Consider the following 23,542-nt stretch of genomic DNA (forward strand, 5'->3'; position numbering starts at 1 on the left):
TTGCCCCCTTCTCCTCCCTCTCCTCCTTGGTTATTGCTGTGCTACTTGCTCTGGCTGGCAGCTCCCAGGAAGCCTGTAGTGTGGGACAACTTGTGATGAAGGCCTCAGCACTATTCTCTCCACATGTCACTCAGAGTGAAAGGCAGAGCCCGCATGTGAGCCATGACGTCTCCACTCTGGCCCTGCTTCCTCTCTGACCACTGCCTCCCATGCCCTCCCAGTCCTTCAGCTGCTTCTGTGTGTGCCTTTGCTGTTCCATGCCAACGCCCTCATGACCTCTGCATGCCTGCTGTGTGCCCCACCTGTGCCAGCCCCACCAAGTATGGGCATATCTGCTGGCTCTCTGGGATCTCCGTGCATGATTGCTCTGGTTACAGTTTCAGACCCACAGGAACATGTGCCCTACTCTTTATGCTATTTGTCCCCACAGCACATGGATCTGCCCTGGAATTCTCTTACTTTCTCTCACGCAGAGACCTGAACTCAATAGATTAGAGTCCAAGGCTCTATTTTGCTCAACACTGTTACTTTACCACCTACATGGTATGCGTAACTTGTGGTAGGTGTTCAAAAAAATGTGATGGGAGTGATCATCTTTTATAACTTGAGAATTCTAATAACCTTTTACTTTCCTTTTTATGGCACAGGTTAATCTTATTACTTAGGAAAGGTTTGCTTATAATTTTAATTGCTTTCCTTTAATTCAAAGTAGAGAATATCACCTCTTTAAAAATATACTCTAGCCAGGCATGGTGGCACACACCTTTAGTCCCAGCACTTGGGAGGCAGAGGCAGACAGATCTCTGTGAGTTCGAGGTCAATCTGGCCTACATAGTGAGTTCCAGGACAGCTGGGGCTACAGGAGGTAGGAAACCTAGGAGTATGGAATAAAGTGGCTTCAGATCAAGCAGCAAGGTGAATCCGTGTACAAATGTCATCGAGATCAAAACATGCCATTTGAAAATATTGCTAATGTTATGCTTCCGTTTCTGTCATTTCTTTTGTAAAATACAGAATGCTTCATGGGTTTGCATGTCACCCTTGCTCAGGGGCAGTGCTGAACTGGGATGTCGTTGGTGAGATTGTTGCCTTTGCAGCCAAGCAGTCTGGACCTTGGTCTTCCATGGGCCCATACTTCAGATCAGGGCTATCATTGATGGTACCTTGTGCCTGGGAACCACCTGTGTTGGTCACACTGAGTGTGCTCCATCAGAAAGGCCCCTGCTCGGACTTCACTCTGGTGTGTGTCCCCTGCTGCCATTGCCGTCCTGTAAAGTGAGTTTTAAGCGCATGGATGGGCAAGTGAGTGGAGAGATGTGCCAGTCCTGCAGCCTGTGTACTCAGCCGTCCTCATCCCCAGTCTTCATGTTAAGATACTCCAAATCAGCATCAGCGTCTTCACTGATGATTGGGCCAGATTGTCATAAAGCTCTTTTGTAGTCAAGATCTCTGGTTTTCTGAAAATGTTTTCTTTATGGTTAAATGTTAAGTGTTCACAAAAGCATAGAATGTTCTTGATCCTTAAATTATGTATCGGTCTTTGGTTTTTACTGTTTTCCCTTTTGTTTTGACTCTGTTACTTATTTGATGTCTCTGTAGAGCTGGTAGAGTCTTATCATTTGTTCTTGCAATATCTGATGCTAATCTTTGTTAAAACAGGATTATTTTTAAACCTCAAAACAGTCATAGTAAGAAGTAAGATATACCAATGGTTCAATAGAAGCATTTTCATTTTGTATTTTTTTTAATAGATGTGCCTTAAAATTTAACTGGTTGTGTTTTGTATTGAAATAATTTGTTTCTGTTTTTCTCTTTTTCTTCTTGCCTCTTTGTAAAGGAGTCAGTCACTGCCAACATAAAGTTAAGAAAGCTAGGCGCTTTCTCCCCTTGGTCTTCTGTTCTCTTGAACTTCCTCCAACCGGTACTGCACTGCACCACACTGAACCGCACTGGCTCTCCCGTTAACCAAGGCTCCCCACAAAGCTAACTCTAGCCCGCTGCTTTTAGATTACCCCGAGCAGCCCATAGACCTACTGTATTTCAGTTACGTGCTCTCCATTGTCTAGAAGTGGTAACTAGGGGCAGGCTTTGTGTCTGGCAATCTTTGGCTGCTCTCTTAACTAGAAAATGTTTTGTTGTCCCTGCTGGTTTTTAAATGCATGACAGGGCAAGAAGCAGCTTCCTGGTGTCACTTCCCGTGTCTGTTTTCCTACAGGGGTTGACAAGACCCCATTTCTGGCCTTGTGGATTTCCTAATACAGCATGCAACTGAGTGAGGGACGTGGTCAGTATGCAGCCTAGATGTCTGCACACTATGCTCCAGGGCAGATGCTCAGGAACACTGCATAGATGAGGCAGCTGTGCCATTTGGAGGGTTTTCTAGGAAAGTGAATTTTATAATTACTAAAGCAACTTTTCAAAAATTTCTCAAAAGAGTTGTTTTGAGCTGTGTTTTATTGTTTTCTTTGTATCTTTTTTGAGATCGGGTCTCCTGTAGACCCAGCTGGCCTGCAACTAAGTTGACCAGGCTAGCCTTGATCTCAAAGAGATCCACCTGCCTCTGTTTCTGCACTGAGATTAAAGGTGTGCACCATCATGCCTGGCATTGTTTTGTACAAATTTCAACTGGTGTCTGACTTGTCATCAGAGCTTTAAGCTTTGCCACAGATAGTGTGCGCATGACCCGCATCTGCAGTGTGGGAATAGGCATGTTGTAGGCACTCCCTGATTACCATTTAACATATATAGTAAGGACTAGTGTGTTGTTTTTATCTAAGAGGATACAAATTGTAGAAGTTCTATTTAACATGTAACCATGAAAGGCAATCAAATTACTTTGCCTAGTGTGGTATGAACTAATTAAACTCTGCAGTACTCCTATGTAACTGTGTGTGATATGTTGATAACCTAAAAAGCACTAGAGCCTCCAGTTCAAGTAAGCACACTAGTATGATTTTTGTTACCTTGTGAATGAAGCCTTGGGGTGGTTTTGTTGTTTTCTTACCCTTTGATTTTTCTTGTCATTTTAATGGTGTCTCCCTCTCTCCCTCCTCTCCTTCCTGTCTCTCCCCCGCTGTCCCTACTTCTCCTTTCTTTGCATGCCACCTGGATCTGCAGATGAAATTAGTGGGGACGGTAATACTCATTTTCATGTTTGTGTTACTGCTGTGAGATAATTGTGTGGTGCATGTATGATAACAGTTGATGAAAAGGTAACAGTGATTTTAAGAGTCACACAGCTGAGGTCGTTAGGGAAGTATCAGCAGGAATGGTGACGGCTGTTTCCTCACATCCGACATAAATGTTAAAATTGCCTCGGTGTCATGTTTCTCTCTGCTGTGGTGCAGTGCCTGCATGAGACTCGATGCGTCTGTATAGTAGAGGAACAAGCTCTGTAAGTGGAACGGAGCGGCCTTGCCCTTTCCTTGAGAGTGAGGCAAGTGGAGACTGCGCATACACATTTGAGACAGCCTTCGAGAGGGAGCAAAGCTGGGGTGTGGCTCCAGAGAAGGCCTTGCACTTCCTGGATTCAAAGCAGATTGGAGCTTGGGTCCAGGCCACTCTGAAAGAGAACGAGCAGCCGCTGCCCTCCAGGAGCCTTCTGCGCAGGCACCTTCCCCTCTGCCTCGCCACTCATAGTGGTCCTCCAGGGCACCGATTGGCAGCACAGTTCCCAGAGAGGGGTCGGCTTGGACTCCAGTCCCGGCCTCCTCCACTGCCTCACCTTGTCACCAGCTGACTGGGAAGTGACTTCAGCATCTTGCTCACCCCACCCCCTCCCTGGGAAACGCCCCCTGTGGTCATCCTGAGGATTACTGGGAAGCACAAATTCAAGTGATGTGACTACAGATAGGTGGAATGCAGGCATTCACAGTATGTTCCTCCTCTGCTGAGTCAGCCAGGGCAAGGCTGTGCCCCAGCTCACCAGGGAATAGCACAACTGTGGCCTTGGTCAGGACTCCAGATCTTACGTTCCACCTCTCCTCACACTATCCTTTGAGGTAGCAGTGTTTCTTATGTTTTTAATGGGTGAGGGGGAAATACTGAACAGAAAACTGGCATTCATGATATCAGAGTTATGTGACAATCAAACTTCAGGGTCTGTAAATAAAGTTCTGTTGGAGAACAGCCACAACTTCTTGTTGGCATAGTACCTGGCCACATGGAACTACGATTTGAACTGCAGTGCTGAGTCCCTGTCACAGAAGAAGCACAGTCTTAAAATATTTAAAAAGCGTGCCAGTTCCTCCCTCGTCTTGGTGACATAACTAGTTAAGACTGCAGAGTAAAGTGGGCTTGTCTTGTCGTGGCTCCCGGAAAAGACCCTTTTCACTGTAATGGCTTCTACAGGTCATGACATCTGTTAACCCAGATGAGATAAGACCCTGAACTGGTTAGTCCTCCGGAGCTGTTTTTAAGTAATCCAGCCACTGTAGCAATATTGGTGCTTGCATACTTCTAGAGCGCATACACAGGCACACACATGCAGGCACCAGCTCTGTTAGGCACCTCCCACGGGGCAGGGGCAACAGGGAAGCCGGCTAAGTTGCTGGTACTAGCCCACAGCAGCATACATGCCATCGGAGGGCAAGGAAGAGGTGTGGAGACAGACCTGTACAGGGAATTACACAGGTTTTCAGTCCCCAGGGAACTTAGGAACCTTAGGCTTTTCTTCATAGACAAGGGACAGTACCCATGCTCCCTCAATGCATCCCCCACGGATGCCAAACCAGCCATTTCATGTGGCTCTATCGGCCCTTTATGTGACAGTGAGCCTCTAATGCCATACTCATGTTGACAGTTTCAGGAGTGGCTTTGTCTCTTTGCATCACTGTAACATGAGACTGTAGTAACTTTCCTGTCTTCTGAGCTATGAGCTTCTTCCATTTTAATAGGTCTTCCCAGCTTTATAATTTAGCCACATACTTTGATACAGTACCACACAAATTAAAATGTCAACCCCCAATTTAGAAATTTCCCTTTTAATAATTTTTTAACATTTCCAATTTAAATTTTATTTTTGAGACAGGGTCTTATGTAGCCCAGGCCGGATGCCAGCTTGCTGTGTAACAAGGAAAACCTTGAACCTGTAATTCTGCCTTCCTTTCCTGAGTGCTGGGGTTATAGACATGTGCCACCATGCCCAATGTTATGTGGTGCTAGGGACCAAAATCGGGACTTTTTACATGCTAGACAGACAACTGATTCACTTCCCCAGCCAACCCTCTTGAAAGTTTATATATTTGTTTATTTTTGAGACAAGGCCTTGCTCTGCCCACCTTGGCCTCAAACTCCTGGGCCCAGATGCTCCTGCCACTTCTGCTTTCTGAAGAAGCTGTGGTACAGGGATATGCACCCCTACACCTGACAGGTCCAGCATCCTCAAATGGTCTCCCAGGTGCACAAGTCTTTACCAGCTTTTCTGTGAAAGTCCCTGGACAAAAATGGTGACCCAAATATATAACTTTGATACCCTCAAAGCAAAGGGCTGCCTGGTCTCACAAATAAACCTTCCATGCATTTTGTGAAAGACAGAAAGACTGTGTGTGGTACCTCAAAGCCTAGGCTCTGTTGCAGAGCTTTGTGAGACCTACCCGCCTCAGGTTTTCAGCTTCTACCCCCTCTGAATTCTGCTGAGGACTGATGAAGTCATGCTGTCCTGATCCCCATCAAATGGAGAAAGTAGATCCAGGTTCTGTTGTTTGTGCTCAGATCTCTGAGCCATTTCCTTTCTCCCTTAATTTTCCTCCTATGATAGCATTGTTTAGGGATGGTTTTGAGGTGGCATCTGCAGTGTTCCAGGGACCTCGAATATGCAGCTCATCCTCGATCCCCATGTCGTACTGACCTACAAATCCCTAAAGGTAGGAAAGACAAGCAAAATATAATCAAGTCAGTAGCAAAGAGTTTTTAGAGAACTGTGCCCAGAATCACTACTTGAAACTTGTAAGCATAGTGGTACAGACCTTCCCTGGTCTGTGTACTTTCCACAGTATAGCTCTTCTCTGTGTAAACCCCTCTGAAAAGTACTGGAAGAGAGCTTTGACAACCTGTCTACTTCATATAGAACATGTATAACTTTTTAGAAAGTGTACAAGCACTTTTTTTTTCTTGGGTTTCAGTGTCTAGCTCAGAATGGCCTCACACTCATGGTTGAGCCTCCTGCTTCCACCTCCAGAATACTATGACATCACGAGTAAGCCACCTTGCCTGGCATGCAGATCCCTTCCTGTGATTTTGTGAGTTAATTGAAATGTAGGCGCTATTATTTTCCCAAATCCAAGTTGGTGCTTATCTGTTGCGTATAAGCCACTTGCTTTGGAATTATTTCAGGGATTGGTGTCTCTCTTGGGAGTTTTATGAGACAGTCCTGGAGACATTTGAGTCAAACTCTGAGTGATCGGAGCAGACAGGAACTCCAGCTCTAACCCCACAGGTGCTGCTCTGTTGAATGAAGGAAGACGTACCTGCAGCATAGGCAGGTAAACTGATGCCCCACAGGTCACATGTGCCTTGTCCCAGGTGCAGCCTGCCCTGCTGCTTCCTGCCTGCAGCCTTGCACAGTCTTCTTAGTTCCTGGGAATCCACTGTGGTGTTTCCTGTGGTGTTACCACCTATTCAGCCTGATTGTTCGGCACCCACCTCCTTAACTCCTGCTCTGCACCAGGCGCTGCTCTAAATGCTGAGGACATTGACAAGATACCTGGGGGTTCTGCTGTAGTGTGGACTTTGGGTTCTGGAGAGGTAGACAGACAGGTATCAAAGAAGCAGATTAGTATGAGGTAGTTAAAGGCAGTAAGAGGAGGATATCAGGGAAGTGGTTAAGAACTGTAGGAATGGGGACAGAATTGTTTGAGGAGGGCTCTGAACTGAGACACAGTGGCACAAACCCGAAAGTCTCTGTGCACACATGAACTTTAGGACGCGGTAAGGCTCAGTTGAGCCTTGTAGTTTGGTTTCTGTTGCTGTGCTACAACACTGACCAAAACCAACTTGGGGTAAGAAAGGGTTTATTTTGGCTTAGACGTTACACTCCATCCTTGAGGGAAGGCAGGACAGGAGCCCAGAGAGACAGGCTGAAGCAGAGACCATGGCAGAACACTACTTACCAGCTTGCTCCCACCTGTCCAGGGGTGGCACTGCTCCGGTGGGCTGGGCCCTCCTCCGTCAATCAGCAATTAAGAAAATGCCTCACAGACACTGCCACAGACCAATCCAATGGAGGAAATTCCTGAGTTGAGGTTTTCTCTTCCCAGGAGTCTCGTTTGTGTTGACAGAAGATTAACAGCACAAGGTCACTGCCATTGCTGCTGTCTTCTGCTTTCTGCCGTCTCCATTGAGACAGTAGAATCCCGTTGCCTGAGAGGGTTAGCTTTGGGCAGACTCACTGTGGTCTCCTGCGGCCCTTACCGCTGTGCTGCAGTGGCCTTGGTTGCATTCAGTTGCTAGGGCAGTGTGGTGAAAAGGGGTCCACCTCATTACAGAACAGACGACAGTTTGCAGACACCCACCTACGACGTGACATCTTCATAGTCTCAGCCGTTGGAGTAGACGCCTCCATGCCTAGGCTTGGTGTTAAGGTGCCTTGAGCAGCCCTGTTGCCCTCCATTGTCTTCCTTGAGGTAACCCAAGAGCAAAACTGCAGGCCTGCTGGGTGCCAGTGCACTGTGCTCAGTGTTCAGTGAGAACATAAGAGGTAGAAATGGGGAGCTAGGAGAAGGTCAGGTTTCAGGTGCATTAAAACTTATCTTTAATCCTAAAAGCAGTGTTTTAAACATGTAAGAACAGTATAGAGCATCCATCTGTCTGTCATCTAGGAGTTGATTTATTGATGCTGTTTGGCCAAGCAGACCTATTTTTTTTTAAATCACTTCTGATGCTGATTACACATTAAAAACTGGACTCTTCGCTGGGCGTGGTGGCGCACGCCTTTAATCCAAGCACTCCGAAGGCAGAGGCAGGTGGATCTCTTGAGTGCAAGGCCAGCCTGGTCTACATAGTAAGTTCCAGGCCAGCTGGAGCTACAGGGAAACCTTGTCTCTAAAAAAGACTTAAAAAAAAAAGACTTTAAAAAAAAACCACAACCTGGACTCTTGTTGGAGTTTTTAAAAATATTATTTTTTATTTCATGTATATGAGTGTATTGCCTACATGTATGTGAGTGTACTTATGTCATGCGATGCCTACAGAAGTCAGAAGAGGGTGTTGTATTCCCCTGAAGCTGGAGTTACGGGCAGTTGTTAGTCACCGTGTGGGTGCTGAGAACCAAACCCTGGTCCTCTGCAAGAGCAGCCAGTACTCTTTAACCTCTGAACCGTCTCTCCAGCCCCTAGTTGGAGTTTTGATCTAAGTGATAATGCCACAGCAGGATGCGCAGTGATTGACACCCTAGCCCATGTAAAGGGCCTTCTCCAGTTTTATTGGCTTCTGTGCTTTTAATAGCATTGGTGCTGTAGGAGAAAGCACTCGCAACTTCCTAGACCTGTGCAGAGCTCAGGCCGTGCTCTCCCAGGGTTTTATCAGGGACATGGCAGGTCCTCTTTGGCCCCTAGGAATGGCCAGCAGGGAAGTCTTTTTCCAGAAAGTAGAACAGAATGGATGAGACTTTTTCGACATTGGTGATGTTTACATGACTACTTTTTAATTTTTTATTTTATGTATATGAGTGTTTGCATGTGTGTAAGTGTACCCATGTTGTGCAGTACCCTCAGAGGTCAGAAGAGGGCATTGGATCCCCTGGAATTGGAGTTAAAGACAACTGTTAGTCATCATGTGGGTGCTGGAAATCAAACCAGGTTCTCTGCAAGAGCAGCCAGTGCTCTTAACTGCTGAGCCATCGCTCCAGCCCTATCACATTCCTTTTTTTTTTTTTTTAACTTTTCCACTGATAGCATGGCAGGTTTGAAGTTGCTGCGTTGCTAAAAGGAGCGAAAACACCCAAGTCCTGGAGTTGTGTGTGTTGTTGTTGTTGTTTTTTTAACTCATTTTTACATGCTGTTTGTTTTGTCAGATCTTTTGCCTGAGTGAAAAAGGACCGTAAGATACATTCCTGGATTGTATTTTTACCCTGAACAATTAAATCAGCCTAGTTCAGTCTCCTCAGAGATTGGGTCTTCACTGTGCAGCTATGCTGTCAGGTGTGTCCACTGATGGTTAGGGTGCACTGGGCTTGGGGGCTAGATGCCCATCTGATGGTTAGGGTGCACCAGGCTTGGGGGCTAGATGCCCATCTGATGGTTAGGGTGCACTGGGCTTGGGGGCTAGATGCCCATCTGTTTGGGAACCCTGGCAGCTGCAGGATGGTACCTAATGTGTTTTGTAGGTCAAGGAAAAGCTTTGTGGTCAGCAGGTTATAGTATTTTACTTCACGTCTTTCTAGTTTTCACACGGACTCTCTGTGTTAGCCTGTCTGATCTGGTCTGCTTGCATGTGTGATGACAAATTGGGCCTTGATGTCACTTTTCTCTCCATAAATTAATCATAGGAGCCAAATCTGAGCACTAGTATTTTGAGGATATTTATACCATGTGGATTTTAGGCAAATTATTTTGCTTTTTGAAATTATATTGATGGCCAAGCAGTCCAGCACCTGAGCTCTCCAACCTGTTTCCTTTTAAACAGAGACGGACGACTATGCGGAGATCATCGATGAGGAAGACACATACACCATGCCCTCAAGTGAGTAGACTGCTCCTCAGTGAAGAGCTAGATACTTTCCTGTCACTTGGGTGCTGAACAGACATGTTCATTCAACCTTTAGGTGAAATTCTCTGTGTGTTCACTTTAGTCAGAAACCTGAAACACAAATATTTGAAGTAATTCAGTTCAGCTATAGGGTTTTTTATCTCATTTGCTGGCTCTGTGTTAACAGATCCTTCACTGGTTACTTTCCCTCTGTAGAAAATCAGTACCGCTTTACGTTTAAATGCATGTGCACATTGTTTGCTGCATTTTCCCTTTGAAATTGTTCCTTGTTGCTGTTGTTTCCAGAATGTAAAGCCTCAGTCCACACAGCAGCCTAGGAGGAGCTCGGGGGTGGGGTGGGGGGACAACAGAACCTTGGATGGCCTTCTTCCAGCTTGGATGTATCAGCGTCTCTTCTCCAGGGCAACTGTGCAACTTATTGGTGGAGGAAGCTCTGTACACCATGCCTTGGAATGTATTGTCCCCCTTTCTTTCCTTTTTTGAGGCAGGGTCTCGCTGTGTAGTTCGGACTGTCCTGGCCCTCACAGTGTAGATCAGGCTGGCCTTGGTCTCATAAAAACCTGCCTGCTCCTGCCTCTCGGAGAGCTGCTCTTAAAGGCATGTGCCACCACACCCATTTCTTGACTGGGATAAGCCCAGTAAGCCCTGAATTCTCATTTTATTATACTAAATAAATAATTCGACTCTGCCTCTTGGGCTCCAGAAACCTTAGAAATTAACTAGAAATCAAAATGGTGTGACTTTATATATTTTAAGAGCTAACGAGGTTATTTACTCTTTACTGTATAGTCTTTCAGAAGTATTTGGCTTTTCTGTGTGCATTGAGGCGATACTGCCAAAATAAAAGGAAAATAGCCAGGCTTCTGAGTCTGGCGTTTCCTGAATGTGCCCACCTGCCTTTGTCATTAGGGTGGTGGGGCTGTAGGCAGGAGCTGAGGTGCCTACATATAGGCGTGGACTCCTAGGAGCACCTCAGAGAATTGCTTTGGTTTACATTTACCTTTTCGGCTAGCTGTTTGGTCATTTTTCTGTTTCTGCAGAGAAGCCCCATTTGCGTATGATTTATTCGTAGTTGAGTGGTAAATGTCTAACGTAGATGTCTTTTATCCAAACCTCACAAGAATGAGTTTAAAGTAGTGATGTATGAAATGCGGATTTAAGGCATTGCTTAAGTACCTTTGCATTAACTCATGGATGTTTAGATTTTACATGTCTTGTTTCTTATTTTTATTCATTTGTTCTTGAAATAAGTAACTAGGATTGAAATGTCTGCTCCAAGTTTGCTGTTGTTAACCTGGTTGTCATTAGTCACTTCTAAGCAAGGTCTTCAATTTTTTTTCTCTCTTAATTGCAATACAGAGAGCTATGGAATAGACGAAGGTAACAGGGTCCTTTGACATAACTGCATTTGCTTGCAATTTCCACCATGGAACGATACGGGTGTTTCCGTTTTCAGTTAACTTACTTTTAAACTTTGCTGTTGGGTACTCATACTGTTAAATCAGTGATTACTAGCTAAAGTGATTTTAAAGAGGAAAATAGCTGCCTAAAGTTTGGGTTGGATGATGCCTGGCTTTATGGGATGACCTGGGGGACGTTTTTAAATCCTTACGGTCCTGCTGCTGGTGCCACCAATGGAGCACTTGGTGAAGGCATTTTCACACTTGAAATAAATCCAAGTAGCTAATTAAATTAGAATTTCAATTTTCTGTGTAACTACTGGATGTTTTATAAATCCATTTAAAAATCCATGTACATCAGCAGCCTACTGAGTAACTTCCTGTAACTCAAAATTTAATGTATTAATTGGAAGTATATACTCTCAAATCTGTATACTGTTGTATTCAGCCTTGATTCTCAGTCACCTGATTTTGAAATTCATTTTTGGAAACTACCTCTTTAAAACTCTTTTAGCTCCATAAATAATCTAGAGGTAGGATTATAATGATGTGGAAAACTCTTAAACTTTTACAACATAAAGCTTACTTGTGACACAGTTTAATGTTTCCATACTTAACAAACCTTAGTTACTATAAAATAATTGCTTTAAATAGCTTTTTATAGCCTTCATATATTAATACCTAAACCAATAGTGATTATTAATTATGCATATAACTTAATACTTTGAGCAATTATTTAAAAATCAGAGATTCAAAGAGTATGGGGAAAAAAAACTGTCCTTAGTGGAACTCATTGTCTGGTGTTTCAGCCAAAACCATGATTGATTGATGCAGACGTTCTTCTGCAGATAATTTATGTTTAAGAGAATTCCACTCTTCTCAGAACTTTTATGTGTTGATATGCTACAGACGAAATTTTTATTGATGGATGGTACTGAAATAAAACGTGTATTGTGTTATTTCCACATTTGGAACATTGCACACATTTATTCATGTGTGGATCATGTTTTGCAGCCAGGGATTATGAAATTCAAAGAGAAAGAATAGAGCTTGGACGCTGTATTGGAGAAGGCCAGTTTGGAGATGTACATCAAGGCGTGTATCTGAGCCCAGTAAGTCTTGCAGACTAACAAAACCTGTGCTGTATTTGCACTGCTGAATGTATATTACCTCTTGATTTCCTGAGTCCTTAGTAGTTTTCTAGGTATTTGCACTTACCTCTTTTGAAGCTCACTGTACATATCCACTTGGTTGATAAGTGCAGAAATATTTGTCAAAAATGAAGTCAGCGCAGGAGCAGGTCTACCTTCACTCCCTGCTTATTTGGCCTGTGTCATCATCAGTGTACTCTGCAAGTGATAGTCCAGGTCAGATCATCACTCCTGTGCGCTGTGTTTCTTAAGACAAGACAGGCTGTGATTGACCCTCTAAATAGGTAAATTTGTATATTTTCAGAATTGTGTGGTTCTTACTGTCATCAAGTTTAGAACACTTTTTTTTTTTTGGCTTTTTGGCTCTTTTGGCTTTTTGAGGCAGGGTCTCCCTGTAGCCTCAGCTAGTCTGGAACAAATTATGTAGACCAGGTTGGCCTTGAACTCACAGAGCTCCACCTGCTTCTGCCTCCTGAGTGATGAGATTAAAGGTGTGTGCCAGTACACCTGGTTAGAACCTTTATTTTACCTAAAAAATTGATACCTGTTCTAATTAGCTTCTCTTCTGTTCTGATAAAATACTGACCAAAAACAACTTGGAGAGAAAATGATTTGGCTTATGGCTCATAGTCCATCATCAAGAGAAGCCAGAGTAGGAACTTGCAGGCAGGAGCTGAAGCACAGACCCTGGAGGAGTGCTGCTTCCTGGCTTGCTCCCTGGCCTGTGTTCAGCTGCTTTCTTATTCAACCTAGGACCACCTGTGCAGAGTTGATGTGGCCCACAGTGGGCTGGGCCTTCCCATATCACTCAACCATCAAGAAAATGCCTCACAGACATGGCCACAGGTCAGTCTGACCTAGGAAGTTCCCCAATTGAGAATCCCTTTTCCCAGCTCTGTCATTGCTCACTGAAGCCATCCATCACAACACCCACCAGTGGTTCCAGTCCTGCTTCCACCTCCCTTTCCAGTCTCTGGCCACTGCTGGTCCCCTTTCTCTTTGTCTACCTATTGTGGGTACTTCATGGGAGTGGAAGTATGTCACATGCAGTCTTGCTTTTCATCACCATATGATTGTCCTTTGCACACATGCACCATAACCTTTTATTTACCCATTCTTTACTTGTTGAACATCTAGTATCTTTTCATTTCCTGGTTATTAAAATGCTGTCACGAGCACTGATGTGTGTAACTTCCTAATACGGTAGCTATGTTTAACTTTTTGACAAGTTGCCAAACAGTTTTTCAAGGCACTCTCCATTTCCCACGCCTGCTGGCCAATACCTCCATATCTTCTCCAGGGCCTGTTATTGAATGTCTTTTTTCTTTCTAGATTGATGATTTTCAGAAGTACACTGTATACTTGTCCAGGAACCTTCTGGGCTTTGTCTTTTGTTTTTTGAGACAGAGTCTCCCTGTAGCCTTAGCTCACCTGGAACTCTCTACATAGACCGTATGGCCTCAAACTCACAGAGATCTGCCTGTCTCTGCTTTCCAAGTGCTGGGATTAAAAGCGTGTGCCGCTATACCCAGCTCAAGAAACTTTTTTAAAAATGAAAATGCTGTGAGGTGCAGAGGTATGGCTATGATAAAGTCATAGTGGCACAAGTAACTAACTCCGTATCCCTGCTTCAGGAGCTCCAGTGATGGTGTTCCATAGACCCTTAGTTCCCACCTCCCTGTGGGAGTCTTGGTGGTGTGCCCACCCACTTGAGAGAGCAGTCCACCAAGTTGGATGGCAGTTCATTTGTGAATCAGGTATAGAGGTACACGCCTGTGCTGCCAGCACTCAGGAGGCCTGGCAAGAGGGTTGTAGGGTCAAGCACAGCTTTTTTTTTTTTTTTTTTTTTTGGTCTTTTTGAGATAAGGTCTCCCCTGTAGCTCTAGCTGGCCTGGAACTCACAGAGACATAGACCAGGCTGGCCTTAAATTCACAGAGAGTACCTGCCTCTCCCTCTTGAGTGCTGGGATTAAAGGTGTGTGCCACCATGCCTGGCTATATGCAGCCTTTATTTATTTAGTTGTTTGTTTGTTTTTGGTGTTTTTGAGACAGGGTCTCCCTGTAGTCCCAGCTGTCCTAGAACTCACTATGTAGACCAGGCTGGCCTTGAACTCACAAAGATCCGCCTGCCTCTGCCTCCCAAGTGCTGGGATTAAAGGCGTGCGCCACCACGCCCAGTGTGCAGCCTCTTTTTTTTTTTTTTTTTTTTTTTTTTTTAAACAAAAGCAGCCAGAAATTAAACTCATCCAAAAACCACCTCAGAAACATTCAGAAAAATTTTGAATCATATATCTCTGTACCTCATGACCCAATCAAGTGGCACATGAAATTCACCCTTACAGCCTGGTGTGGTGGTGCATACCTTTAATCCCAATACTTGGGGGAAACAGAAGCAGGTGGATATCTCTGAATTCAAGGCCAGCCTGGTCTACATAGTTTGTTCCAGGCCAGCTGGGGCTACAGGGAGACCCTGTCTAAAAAGAAAAAAGATCACTCTTACAGTATGCTATCTCAAGTTGTGTTTTGGTCATATTACCTTAAAAATAACTTTGCACCTTCAAGTGGAACTTGGGGAATGAGTAGTTCTCATATATGAATCTGGGCTCAAAGAGAAGTTAGGATGAGGTGCCAGGTGAGGATCAGTATGTCCGAAGCACTGGAGTCCTGGGACTGAATCAGCGTTTCCCAAAACTGAAAAGGCATGAGGTGCTTGTCTTCGCAGGTGTCCTAAGTCCAGTCCTTCCTGACTGTGACTGATACTTAGGGAACTAGCTCACCACCTTTGTGGAGCTGCAGGTTCTCGGAGAAGCTTGGCACTCAAGAAAACGCAGGCACCATTTCAAATCTTGTGACAAGTGGTAGCTCTCTCCCAGCTGGGGCCAGTGGCTCCTGCTGCTTTAGATAACTGCATTTTGCCCTGATTCACTCTTAAAGCAGCCAGGGAAGGAAAGCACCTGCCCCTCCTACAGCTACCACACCTTCCAGCCTCTGTTGACTCATGTTCAGAGTGCATGGCCTCCACCCCTCATTGATTCTCAAAAGAAAATAGCATAGCCCAGGAGGAAGCCTGCATGAGCACAGAAATGCTTAGCCCGCCAAGGAAATCAAGCACAGATCATGTAGCTCCATGGGAACCAAAAGGCCCAGTTCTCTTCACACTTGTCTGATGATACCACCTAGCCCCTACCAAGAAAGGACAGAGGTAGCGGGAGTCCAAAGGATTCGCAGCCCCATCATACTGCAACATATGAGGTGTACTTCTGCCTGCCTGATTCATCCATATGTTTCAGGGAGGCAGGGGAGAGCTTCTTTGAAAGGAATCTAGTAGTAGTGATTGGGGCTGCGGTGTGACTAGGCTTTAGCTGAGCCTTTATAAATCTTCCTACTCTCCTTTCTTCCCCTCCTCTTTTTTGCTCAGTCACAGAAGGCAAGCATAATGGATGGTTCTGGCAGAGATGGTATCAAGCCCCATAGAATAGCTTGTGCTGCCCTAGCTGACCCATTCCAAGCCCTGATTTGCTCAAAGTCTCCGGCAATTTCTCCCTTGTGTTTCAGAGATCACCAGCTTTTGGTCTTTTCCTCCAGTTTCTCTAACCAAAACCCTGAATTCACTCTCTCATTGCCCACCAAGAGGATGTGTGTAGGAACAAATCCAAACACACATCCCTGCTCGCCACCTCCACAGCCGCCCTCCGACCAAGCCACCATTGCTGCCACTTGAGCAGTAGCCTCCTACGCAACTCCCGGTGCCCAGCTTCGCCTCCACAGCATCTCGGCAGCAGAAGGGGCCATCTAGAGCCATAGGTTCAGTCAGGGGTGGTGGTTGACACCTATAATCTTAGCTCCTGAGAGGCTGGGGCAGGAGGATTGCGCTAATTTGAGACTACCCTGGGCCTGCAGAGTAAGAGCCTGTCTCAAAAGTCAACAATGGCTGGGTGCAATGATGCATGCCTTTAATCCAAGCAGGAGACATAAAGGTGAATCTGTGAGATCAAGGCCAGCTTGGTCTCCATAGCGAGTTCCAGGCCAGTTGGGGCTACAGGAAGACCCTGTCTCAAAAACCAAAACAAAATCAAACGTCCAGGCTGCACCCAGCTCCAGTTTCCCTTGGAGTAAAAGCCGTGTCTTTATTAGCCCGGGAGACTCCCCTGGGCCTGGATCCCTGGTTCCTCTGGCTCCATGTTCTCTACCTCAGGCTGTGTTGCTGTAGTCTCACTAGCCCACATACACTCTTCTTTTGGCTGTGCTACTTAGTAGCTCCACCTTGGCCTTGTGTCTAATATCTTCATCCTCAGGGCTGGAGGGATGGCTCAATAGTTCAGAGCTCTTGCAGAGGACCTGGGTTCCATTCCCAGCACCCATGTGGCAGCTAACAACCATCCATAACTCCAGTTCCAAGGGCATCTGATGCCCTCTTCTGACCTCCTTGGACATTGTGTGACTTGGGTGGACTTACATACAAGCAGGCAAAACACTCATACACATAAAATAAATGTAAATGGGCCGGGCGTGGTGGCGCACACCTTTAATCCCAGCACTTGGGAGGTAGAGGCAGGCCGATCTCTGTGAGTTCCAGGACAGCTGGGGCTACGGGGAGATCCCGTCTCAAAAAGACCAAAAACTAAATAAATAAATAAATAAATAAAGTGGTCTATTTCCTGTCTCCAGTAATGCTGTTGTAACACTTTCTGAAATGCCTGTTTATCGTGGCTGTTTTCCACTGGAATGTGAGCTGACCTAGAGCAGGGACCCTTGCACCTGTTGACTGGTGAGAACCTAGTACCCAGTGCAGTAGCCCTCATGGTGCAGATGCACTCGGCACCAGTGCTGTGATAAGTGATGTGCCTGCCATCTCACGTGGATGTTCGTTTTTTTCTCTCCAGGGATTTCATACAGAATAGTGTTACTTAAACTGTGTTTTTAGATTTTATAGTTCCACTTTTGTTTGGTTCTGAATCCCACAGTTACAAATAGACAGCTTTCCATGGATGTGTATATTGACTGATGTAGAGAGCCGTTTTTGTCTGTGTGTGTGATTCTGTATTTTCCTTTACACAGGAGAATCCAGCTTTGGCTGTTGCAATTAAAACATGTAAGAATTGTACTTCGGACAGTGTGAGAGAGAAATTCCTTCAAGAAGCCTGTAAGTTTCTAGACTTATTTTGTGGGACTCCATTTGACTTTCTATATGAAACCAAAACTCTTAAGAAAAAGATGTTTTTGCTTTTGTGAGACATTTATTGTTCACCTTGAAAAACACTGTGTTTGGCATACTTCCCAGGTCAGGGTTTTTTACACGTAACTGTAGATGACACTCTCCCCTTTCTGCCCTGCTACTTGTGGCTCTCAGCATCTCTGCCCTGAAATTGGTGCATGTGCATTTAATAGCCCAGCCCAGACACTGCCTACTGCCAGGCCCTGTGCATTCAGGGGTAAGCAAGGCAAACATAGGCCCTGACTGACCCGATGAAGCTCGTGAGCTGCTGGTGAGCCAGTGACTGGTCCCAATCCTTCAGAAATAGAAACCCCAGCAGAGAACTCCTGTGTCAGCTTCCCAGGTGACTAGCCAAAAAATGATTTCCCCACCTGCAGCCCCTTGGCATAGGTGTGCTGAAGCCAAGCTTTGCATTCTTTAAAGGAAAGTGGTGGGGAGTAGGATCCCTTACCTCCCTTCATGCTTGTCCCTCCTTGTCCTTCAAGCATATGTATCCTCCCATCCCTCACACATACACACAGTCACCTGCACAGCCCTTTTCTGGCCACTGTACCTAAGTATATCTCACCTTGGTACTCTCTGCTTCCTCTGTTCTGTTCATCTCAAGAGTACATGATTAAATACATAAAATGCCTGGCGAAGGCAGTCGGCATATGTTAGTCACAGGACCGAACCTTAGTGCTGTTCATGACATGAACATTGAGTTTCCTACCTTCCACTTTGCATCTCAGTAGCTTCTTCACCTATCCACCCAGCAATTCGCTGTCTGTTGGGCACATCCTTACTCCTGTTCCTCAGTATAAGAGAATAGGAAGAGGCCTAGTCAGTAGCTTTTGTCTAGCTAGATGTTTCTCAAGTACCTAGGTCAAAGAACAGCCGACCAACTCTTCGGACCTGGCGCCCTGCTTTTTTACTTTGGGAGAAATTTTTGTACGTTGTATTTTCTTTACAAGCACATATTTTAAAATTTGTTTTTCCTTTCCTAAAATTATTCTTAACGGTGACCGTATTGTGATTTTGTAGGACACCATTACAGAAATCAGTTACAGACTTGCAGACCTAGTCAGGTCAGATTAACCCTGCTTCCTTTTACTTGGCTGCTGCCTCAGAAGATCCTTAGGGAAGTCCTGGGAAAGTTACCAAACGAATTCAGATTTTCACGGGAGCTCACTTATATGTCAGTTAACATTTTTCTGTTGATACAGTAGAGAGGGAAAACAGAGTAGAGGGTAATAAAATCATTAATTAGCAGGTATAGTGGCCCACACCTGTAAACCTGGCACTCAGAAAACAGGCAGGAGGATCACAAGCTCCAGACAGGCCTGTATTATACAGCCAGACTTAAAGAAAAAACTCCAGTGTTTCTCTTGCACAAACATCTTCGCAGCTGTGTGGGAAATGGTCGTTAGCCTCACCGCCCCAGAACAGCCAGTTATGTGCAAAAGAGGAAGGCTACAGTGGGCGAGGAGCCATGTCTGCTCAGGATCCAAGACCCTGTAGTAGCCTCTGCGCATGGTTCTTGGCCAGAAGGAGCACCAGCACACTCAAGGAAGTGCCTCCCTGGCTTCTTTCCAGGTGGCTGTTGTGTCATCCCACCTCATTTCCCTAGCAGCCCATGAATTAAGAGTGGTTTTTTTAGCTGGGTGTGGTGGCACACGCCTTTAATCCCAGCACTTGGGAGGCAGAGGCAGGCAGATCTCTGTGAGATCAAGGCCAGCCTGGTCTACATGAGTTCCAGGCCAGCTGGGGCTACGGGGGAACCCTGTCTCAAAAAGACCAAAAAAAAAGAATGGTTTTTTATACAGCATGTTGCCTAGGAAATGGATCACACAATCCTACTTCATTGAGGTTCCAGAGGACAGTCTAGAGAGTTGGCCCTTTGTCAGTTCTTTCTGTAGAAGGAGAAGATATTCTTCACGGTCTTGTCACCTTATACTCTTCCTGGAGTCGGTTTTATATTGTGCCATGGGCCCTTCTGGTGCCAGCTTTCACCCACATACAACCAGGACTGGCCTGTGGCATTGAGCACAACATTCCTGTGCCTTCAGCCCTGTGTGTGTCAATTGATCTAGTCTAGAAAAACTAAAAAAATTCAAAAGATTAATTGGAGACCACTTTTTCCCCCAGTAACAATGCGTCAGTTTGACCATCCTCACATTGTGAAGCTGATCGGAGTCATCACGGAGAACCCCGTCTGGATAATCATGGAGTTGTGTACTCTCGGAGAGGTATCAAGATCCCAAGCAGCCCCTGTGACTGGCAGCAGTCTGGCACGTCATAGCCATTAGGCTGCGCTTGCTGTGTGGTGGCCTTCTTGCATAACAGAAGTACATAGGTTGTAGCTTGAGTTGGGGAAGAGAGTTCTCATTGAGGATTATGAATCAAAATTCAGAGAAAATGTTATAAATTACTTCATCGTTGAGCTGGGCCTAGTGGTACACATCTGTAGTCCAAGCTTACTGGGAGGTTCAGGAGGATTCCTCATTTGAGGCCAGTCTTGAAGACGTAGTGAGACCTCCATCTTCAAAATAAAATGAAATAAAATTGTCACCATTAAATTCCCTCAGTTCTCTCCCCAGCACTGGGATAGGTGCAGTAGCTGCCCACGTGGTTCTTCTCTCTGATGCCTTTGCCTGGAGAATAGTCCAGTGATTTGAGGGCATAAGAAACAGTGTGGATTCTATAGAGTTTAACTATTTTAGAAGTTACTTGCAGGTTCTTTCAGACCAACTGCTGTTAGTCACAGTTTCTTTGAAACATGTGAGTAATACTGGTCATTTGTCATTCTCATGAACAGAGACTAATCAGCCATCACCTCTTCCTGGAGGAATGTGAGATGGAAGTTTGTTAGACAAGTAGATCCTCAGCTTGCCTGGGCTGCTGAGTCAGACCTCCAGGGGCAGGGAAGTGGCCAGTGTTTGCTTTTCTTTGTCCCTTTCCCTTCTCTCTCCTCATTCCAGATGAGATGGAGGGTTGATGGTGGGTTTGGTTTACCACTCCTTTTCGCACCTCTGCTTTTGGGGGGTGTCCTACTAGTTTGTTCTCCATTGCTGTGACAAAACACTCTGACCACTACCAGCTTGGGGAGGAAAGGGTTTATTGAGCTTACATATCCCGGGTCACAGTTCATCACTGAGGGAGCCCAAGGTAGGAACTCAAGGCAGGAGCTGGAGCACAGGCCATGGAGGAACTCTGCTTACTGGCTTGCTCCCCTGGCCTCTGCTCAGCCTACTTTCTTATGCAACACAGGCCCACCTGCCCAGGGGTGGCACCACCCACAGTGGGCTGGGCCCTCCCACATCACTCAGCAGTCAAGAAGGTGCCCCACAGACATGGCCACAGGCCAGCCCAATGAAGGCAATTCCCAGTTGAGGCTCCCTCAACTCAGGTGTGTCAAGTTGACACTAAAGCATCCGGCACAGGGAGTTTGACAATTTATTACTTAAAATACTTCATGCTTCTCTTTCATTTGTTGAATTTTTTTTTTTTTTTAAGAATTGGAGTGTTAGTAAATTCCCATGTTAGCATCTGTCTGAATGAATGGGGTGAGTGATAGGCCAGGTTAGCCCAGTGAGAGAACACCCAAGTGTGACTGCTCTAGGCTTCTGCATCCCAAGTGAGGGAGAAAGGCAGACTCCTATCCAGTCGTTCTTCCCCTCCTGTCTTGATCCTCAAACATTCCTTGAGGTTTAGTGAGGCCAGGGTGGAGGCAGGCAGACGGTGTGCACGCTTCTTGTTCTCCAGGTATTGCTGTTCAGTGGTGCTTTATACTATGATTTCATTTTTATTTATTTCTCTGAGGCTATCTTTTGTTTGGGTTTTTTGGTTTTTGGTTTTTTTCTGGTCTTTTTAGCCCCAGCTGTCCTGGAACTCACTATGTAGACTAGGCTGGCCTCAAACTCACAGAGATCTGCCTGCCTCTGCCTCCTGAGTGCTGGGATTAAAGGTGTGCGCCACCATGCCCGGCCTTGTTTTTTGTTCTGTTGTTGTTGTTTTTTAATTTTTTAGTTTTTGGTTCTTTGCAACAGGGTCTCCCTATAGCTCCTCACTGTATAGACCAGGCTGGTACAGAGGTCTACCTGCATCTTCCTCCTGAGTGCTGGGATTAAAGGTGTGCACAACTACACCTGGACATCTTTTGCACTTTTTAGATATTTACCTACACTCATAAAGATTCTAGTTTTACAATAGAATTTCCAGTAAAGAATGATTCACTTTTCATTTGCTAGTGAAATTTTGCACCTTTCATAATTTTACCCAGGAAGAATTGAAGAGTCATAGCTTAAAACTGAGTATCTTCTGTGCTGTTATGTCTCTCTCTGTCACTGATTAATTTTCTCTTTTCTTGGCTGTCATCCCAAAAGCTGAGGTCATTTTTGCAAGTAAGGAAGCACAGCCTGGGTCTGGCGTCCCTGATTCTGTATGCCTATCAGCTCAGTACAGCACTTGCATATCTGGAGAGCAAAAGATTTGTCCACAGGTAAGACAATCTTAGAGCTGTGTGTTGTCTTCTGAGTGGTGTGAACAGTGAGTGAATGGATCACTTAGCTTTTCTAGCTCCCACAGAAGCAACTTCAGGGTTGAAGGCTGCATTCTGGCTCATGGTTTGGAGAGATTCCAGCCATCGTGGGGCAGCAGTGGTGGTAGAAGAAGCTCTGTCTACGGCATCAGGAACTATACTAGAACAAGTTAAAACTATAGCCTGCAGAGGCCTGCCCCCAGTGACTACTTCTGCCAGGCAGACCCCATGTCCAAAGGGTTCCACAAGGTCCCAAAATAGTGCCATGAGCTGGGGACCAGGTGTCCTAACACATCTGCCTGTTGGGGCCGTTTAGACTCAGACTGTACCAATGAGAAACAAGAAAAGACGTTGACTTTCTGTACCTGTATGTAGGTGGACCTTCTGTACCGTTTGAGTCACTCACTGTATGGTCATTAAGAAGTCATGGTGCCTTCTGAGGGAAGTGTCATGGCTGTCAGGACATAGATTTCTTTCCCAAATACAATCAAGAGCTGGTAGTTGGCACTGGAAGAGTGAATGTGTAGAAGTGTTTCTCAAAGCGGAGAACATCCTGGGACTTTGCAGAACACCACAGTATTGCCAGTCACACTTGTTCTTGAGAATTTCTGTTGCAGTTTGCAGCTCTGAGCTCTTTGAGTTCTTACTATTTCTTTGCTAAGGATGATGTTAGCATTATTGTCTTCTTACCCAGCATTGAAGCAAACCATATCATTGAGCTCGTTCTGAACTGGCAGAGATTTTGTTTTTGGTCTTTTTGAGACAGGGTCTCCTTGTAGCTCCAGCTGACCCAGAACTCACTATGTAGACCATACTGGCTTGGAACTCAGAGATCCACGTGCCTCTACCTCCCAAGTGCTGGGATCAAAGGTGTGTGTCACCATGGCTGGTCATTTGGCAGAGATTTTTAATTAAGAAAATCCTTAGTAATACTGAAGCTGCTGATCCTTACCACTTATCACTGGTTCTCGGTCTGATGCAACAGTAAAAGGATTCTTTGAAGATGATAAGCATTTTCATTATTTAAAATTGTGTTAATAATCCTTATGAAGGATAGCAAAAATGTATTCTCAAATAATGAAATTTTTCGATTGGGGGCTGAGAGATGGCTCAGCAATTAAGAACACTGACTGTTCTTGTAGAAGACTCAGGTTTGAATCCCAGCACCTACATGGCAGCTAACAACTGTCCTAACTCCAGTTCCAGGGGATCCGACGGCCTCTTCTGTCCTCGGTGGGCATTGCAGGACATGGGTGCACTTACCTACATGCAGGCATAACACACACATAAAATAAAAATAATAAATATTTTTTTAAAAAAGAATTTTTTGATTGATTTTGCATTGATTTGCACACACATTGCATCGTGTGTTTTGCTTGGGTGTATGAAAGTTCACTCATGTCATGCGATGCCCATAAAGGCCAGAGAAGAGCTCCCAATCCCCTGGAACTGAAGTTATAAGTAGTTGTCAGGACCAGTCCCAGGTCCTCAGCAAGGGCAGCCAGTGCTCTTAACTGCTGAGCCATCTCTTCAGTCCTATCAACCCATTCTT

General features: G+C 45.3%; 1 protein-coding gene across 11 annotated transcripts in view; it reads left to right on the top strand.

Annotated features, from left to right (window-relative positions):
- Positions 1-23,542, top strand: part of Ptk2 (protein tyrosine kinase 2) — a 223,995-nt gene that overhangs the window by 131,310 nt on the left and 69,143 nt on the right. For 4 of the 11 annotated variants that reach the window (XM_029555008.1, XM_029555009.1, XM_008851059.3 and 1 more), the window contains exons 14-20: positions 3,118-3,135; positions 9,622-9,678; positions 11,065-11,085; positions 12,120-12,217; positions 17,315-17,399; positions 19,599-19,699; positions 21,836-21,951. In XM_029555008.1, the coding sequence (XP_029410868.1) occupies positions 3,118-3,135; positions 9,622-9,678; positions 11,065-11,085; positions 12,120-12,217; positions 17,315-17,399; positions 19,599-19,699; positions 21,836-21,951 (496 nt within the window). Of the gene's footprint in view, positions 1-1,837; positions 1,922-3,117; positions 3,136-9,621; positions 9,679-11,064; positions 11,086-12,119; positions 12,218-17,314; positions 17,400-19,598; positions 19,700-21,835; positions 21,952-23,542 lie in introns of all 11 variants that reach the window. The other 7 variants (XM_008851064.2, XM_008851061.3, XM_008851062.3 and 4 more) reach the window with 4 other exon arrangements.

The sequence above is a fragment of the Nannospalax galili genome, unplaced genomic scaffold, assembly GCF_000622305.1.
Source record: "Nannospalax galili isolate Female #2095 unplaced genomic scaffold, S.galili_v1.0 scaffold525, whole genome shotgun sequence".
Lineage (NCBI taxonomy): Eukaryota > Metazoa > Chordata > Mammalia > Rodentia > Spalacidae > Nannospalax > Nannospalax galili.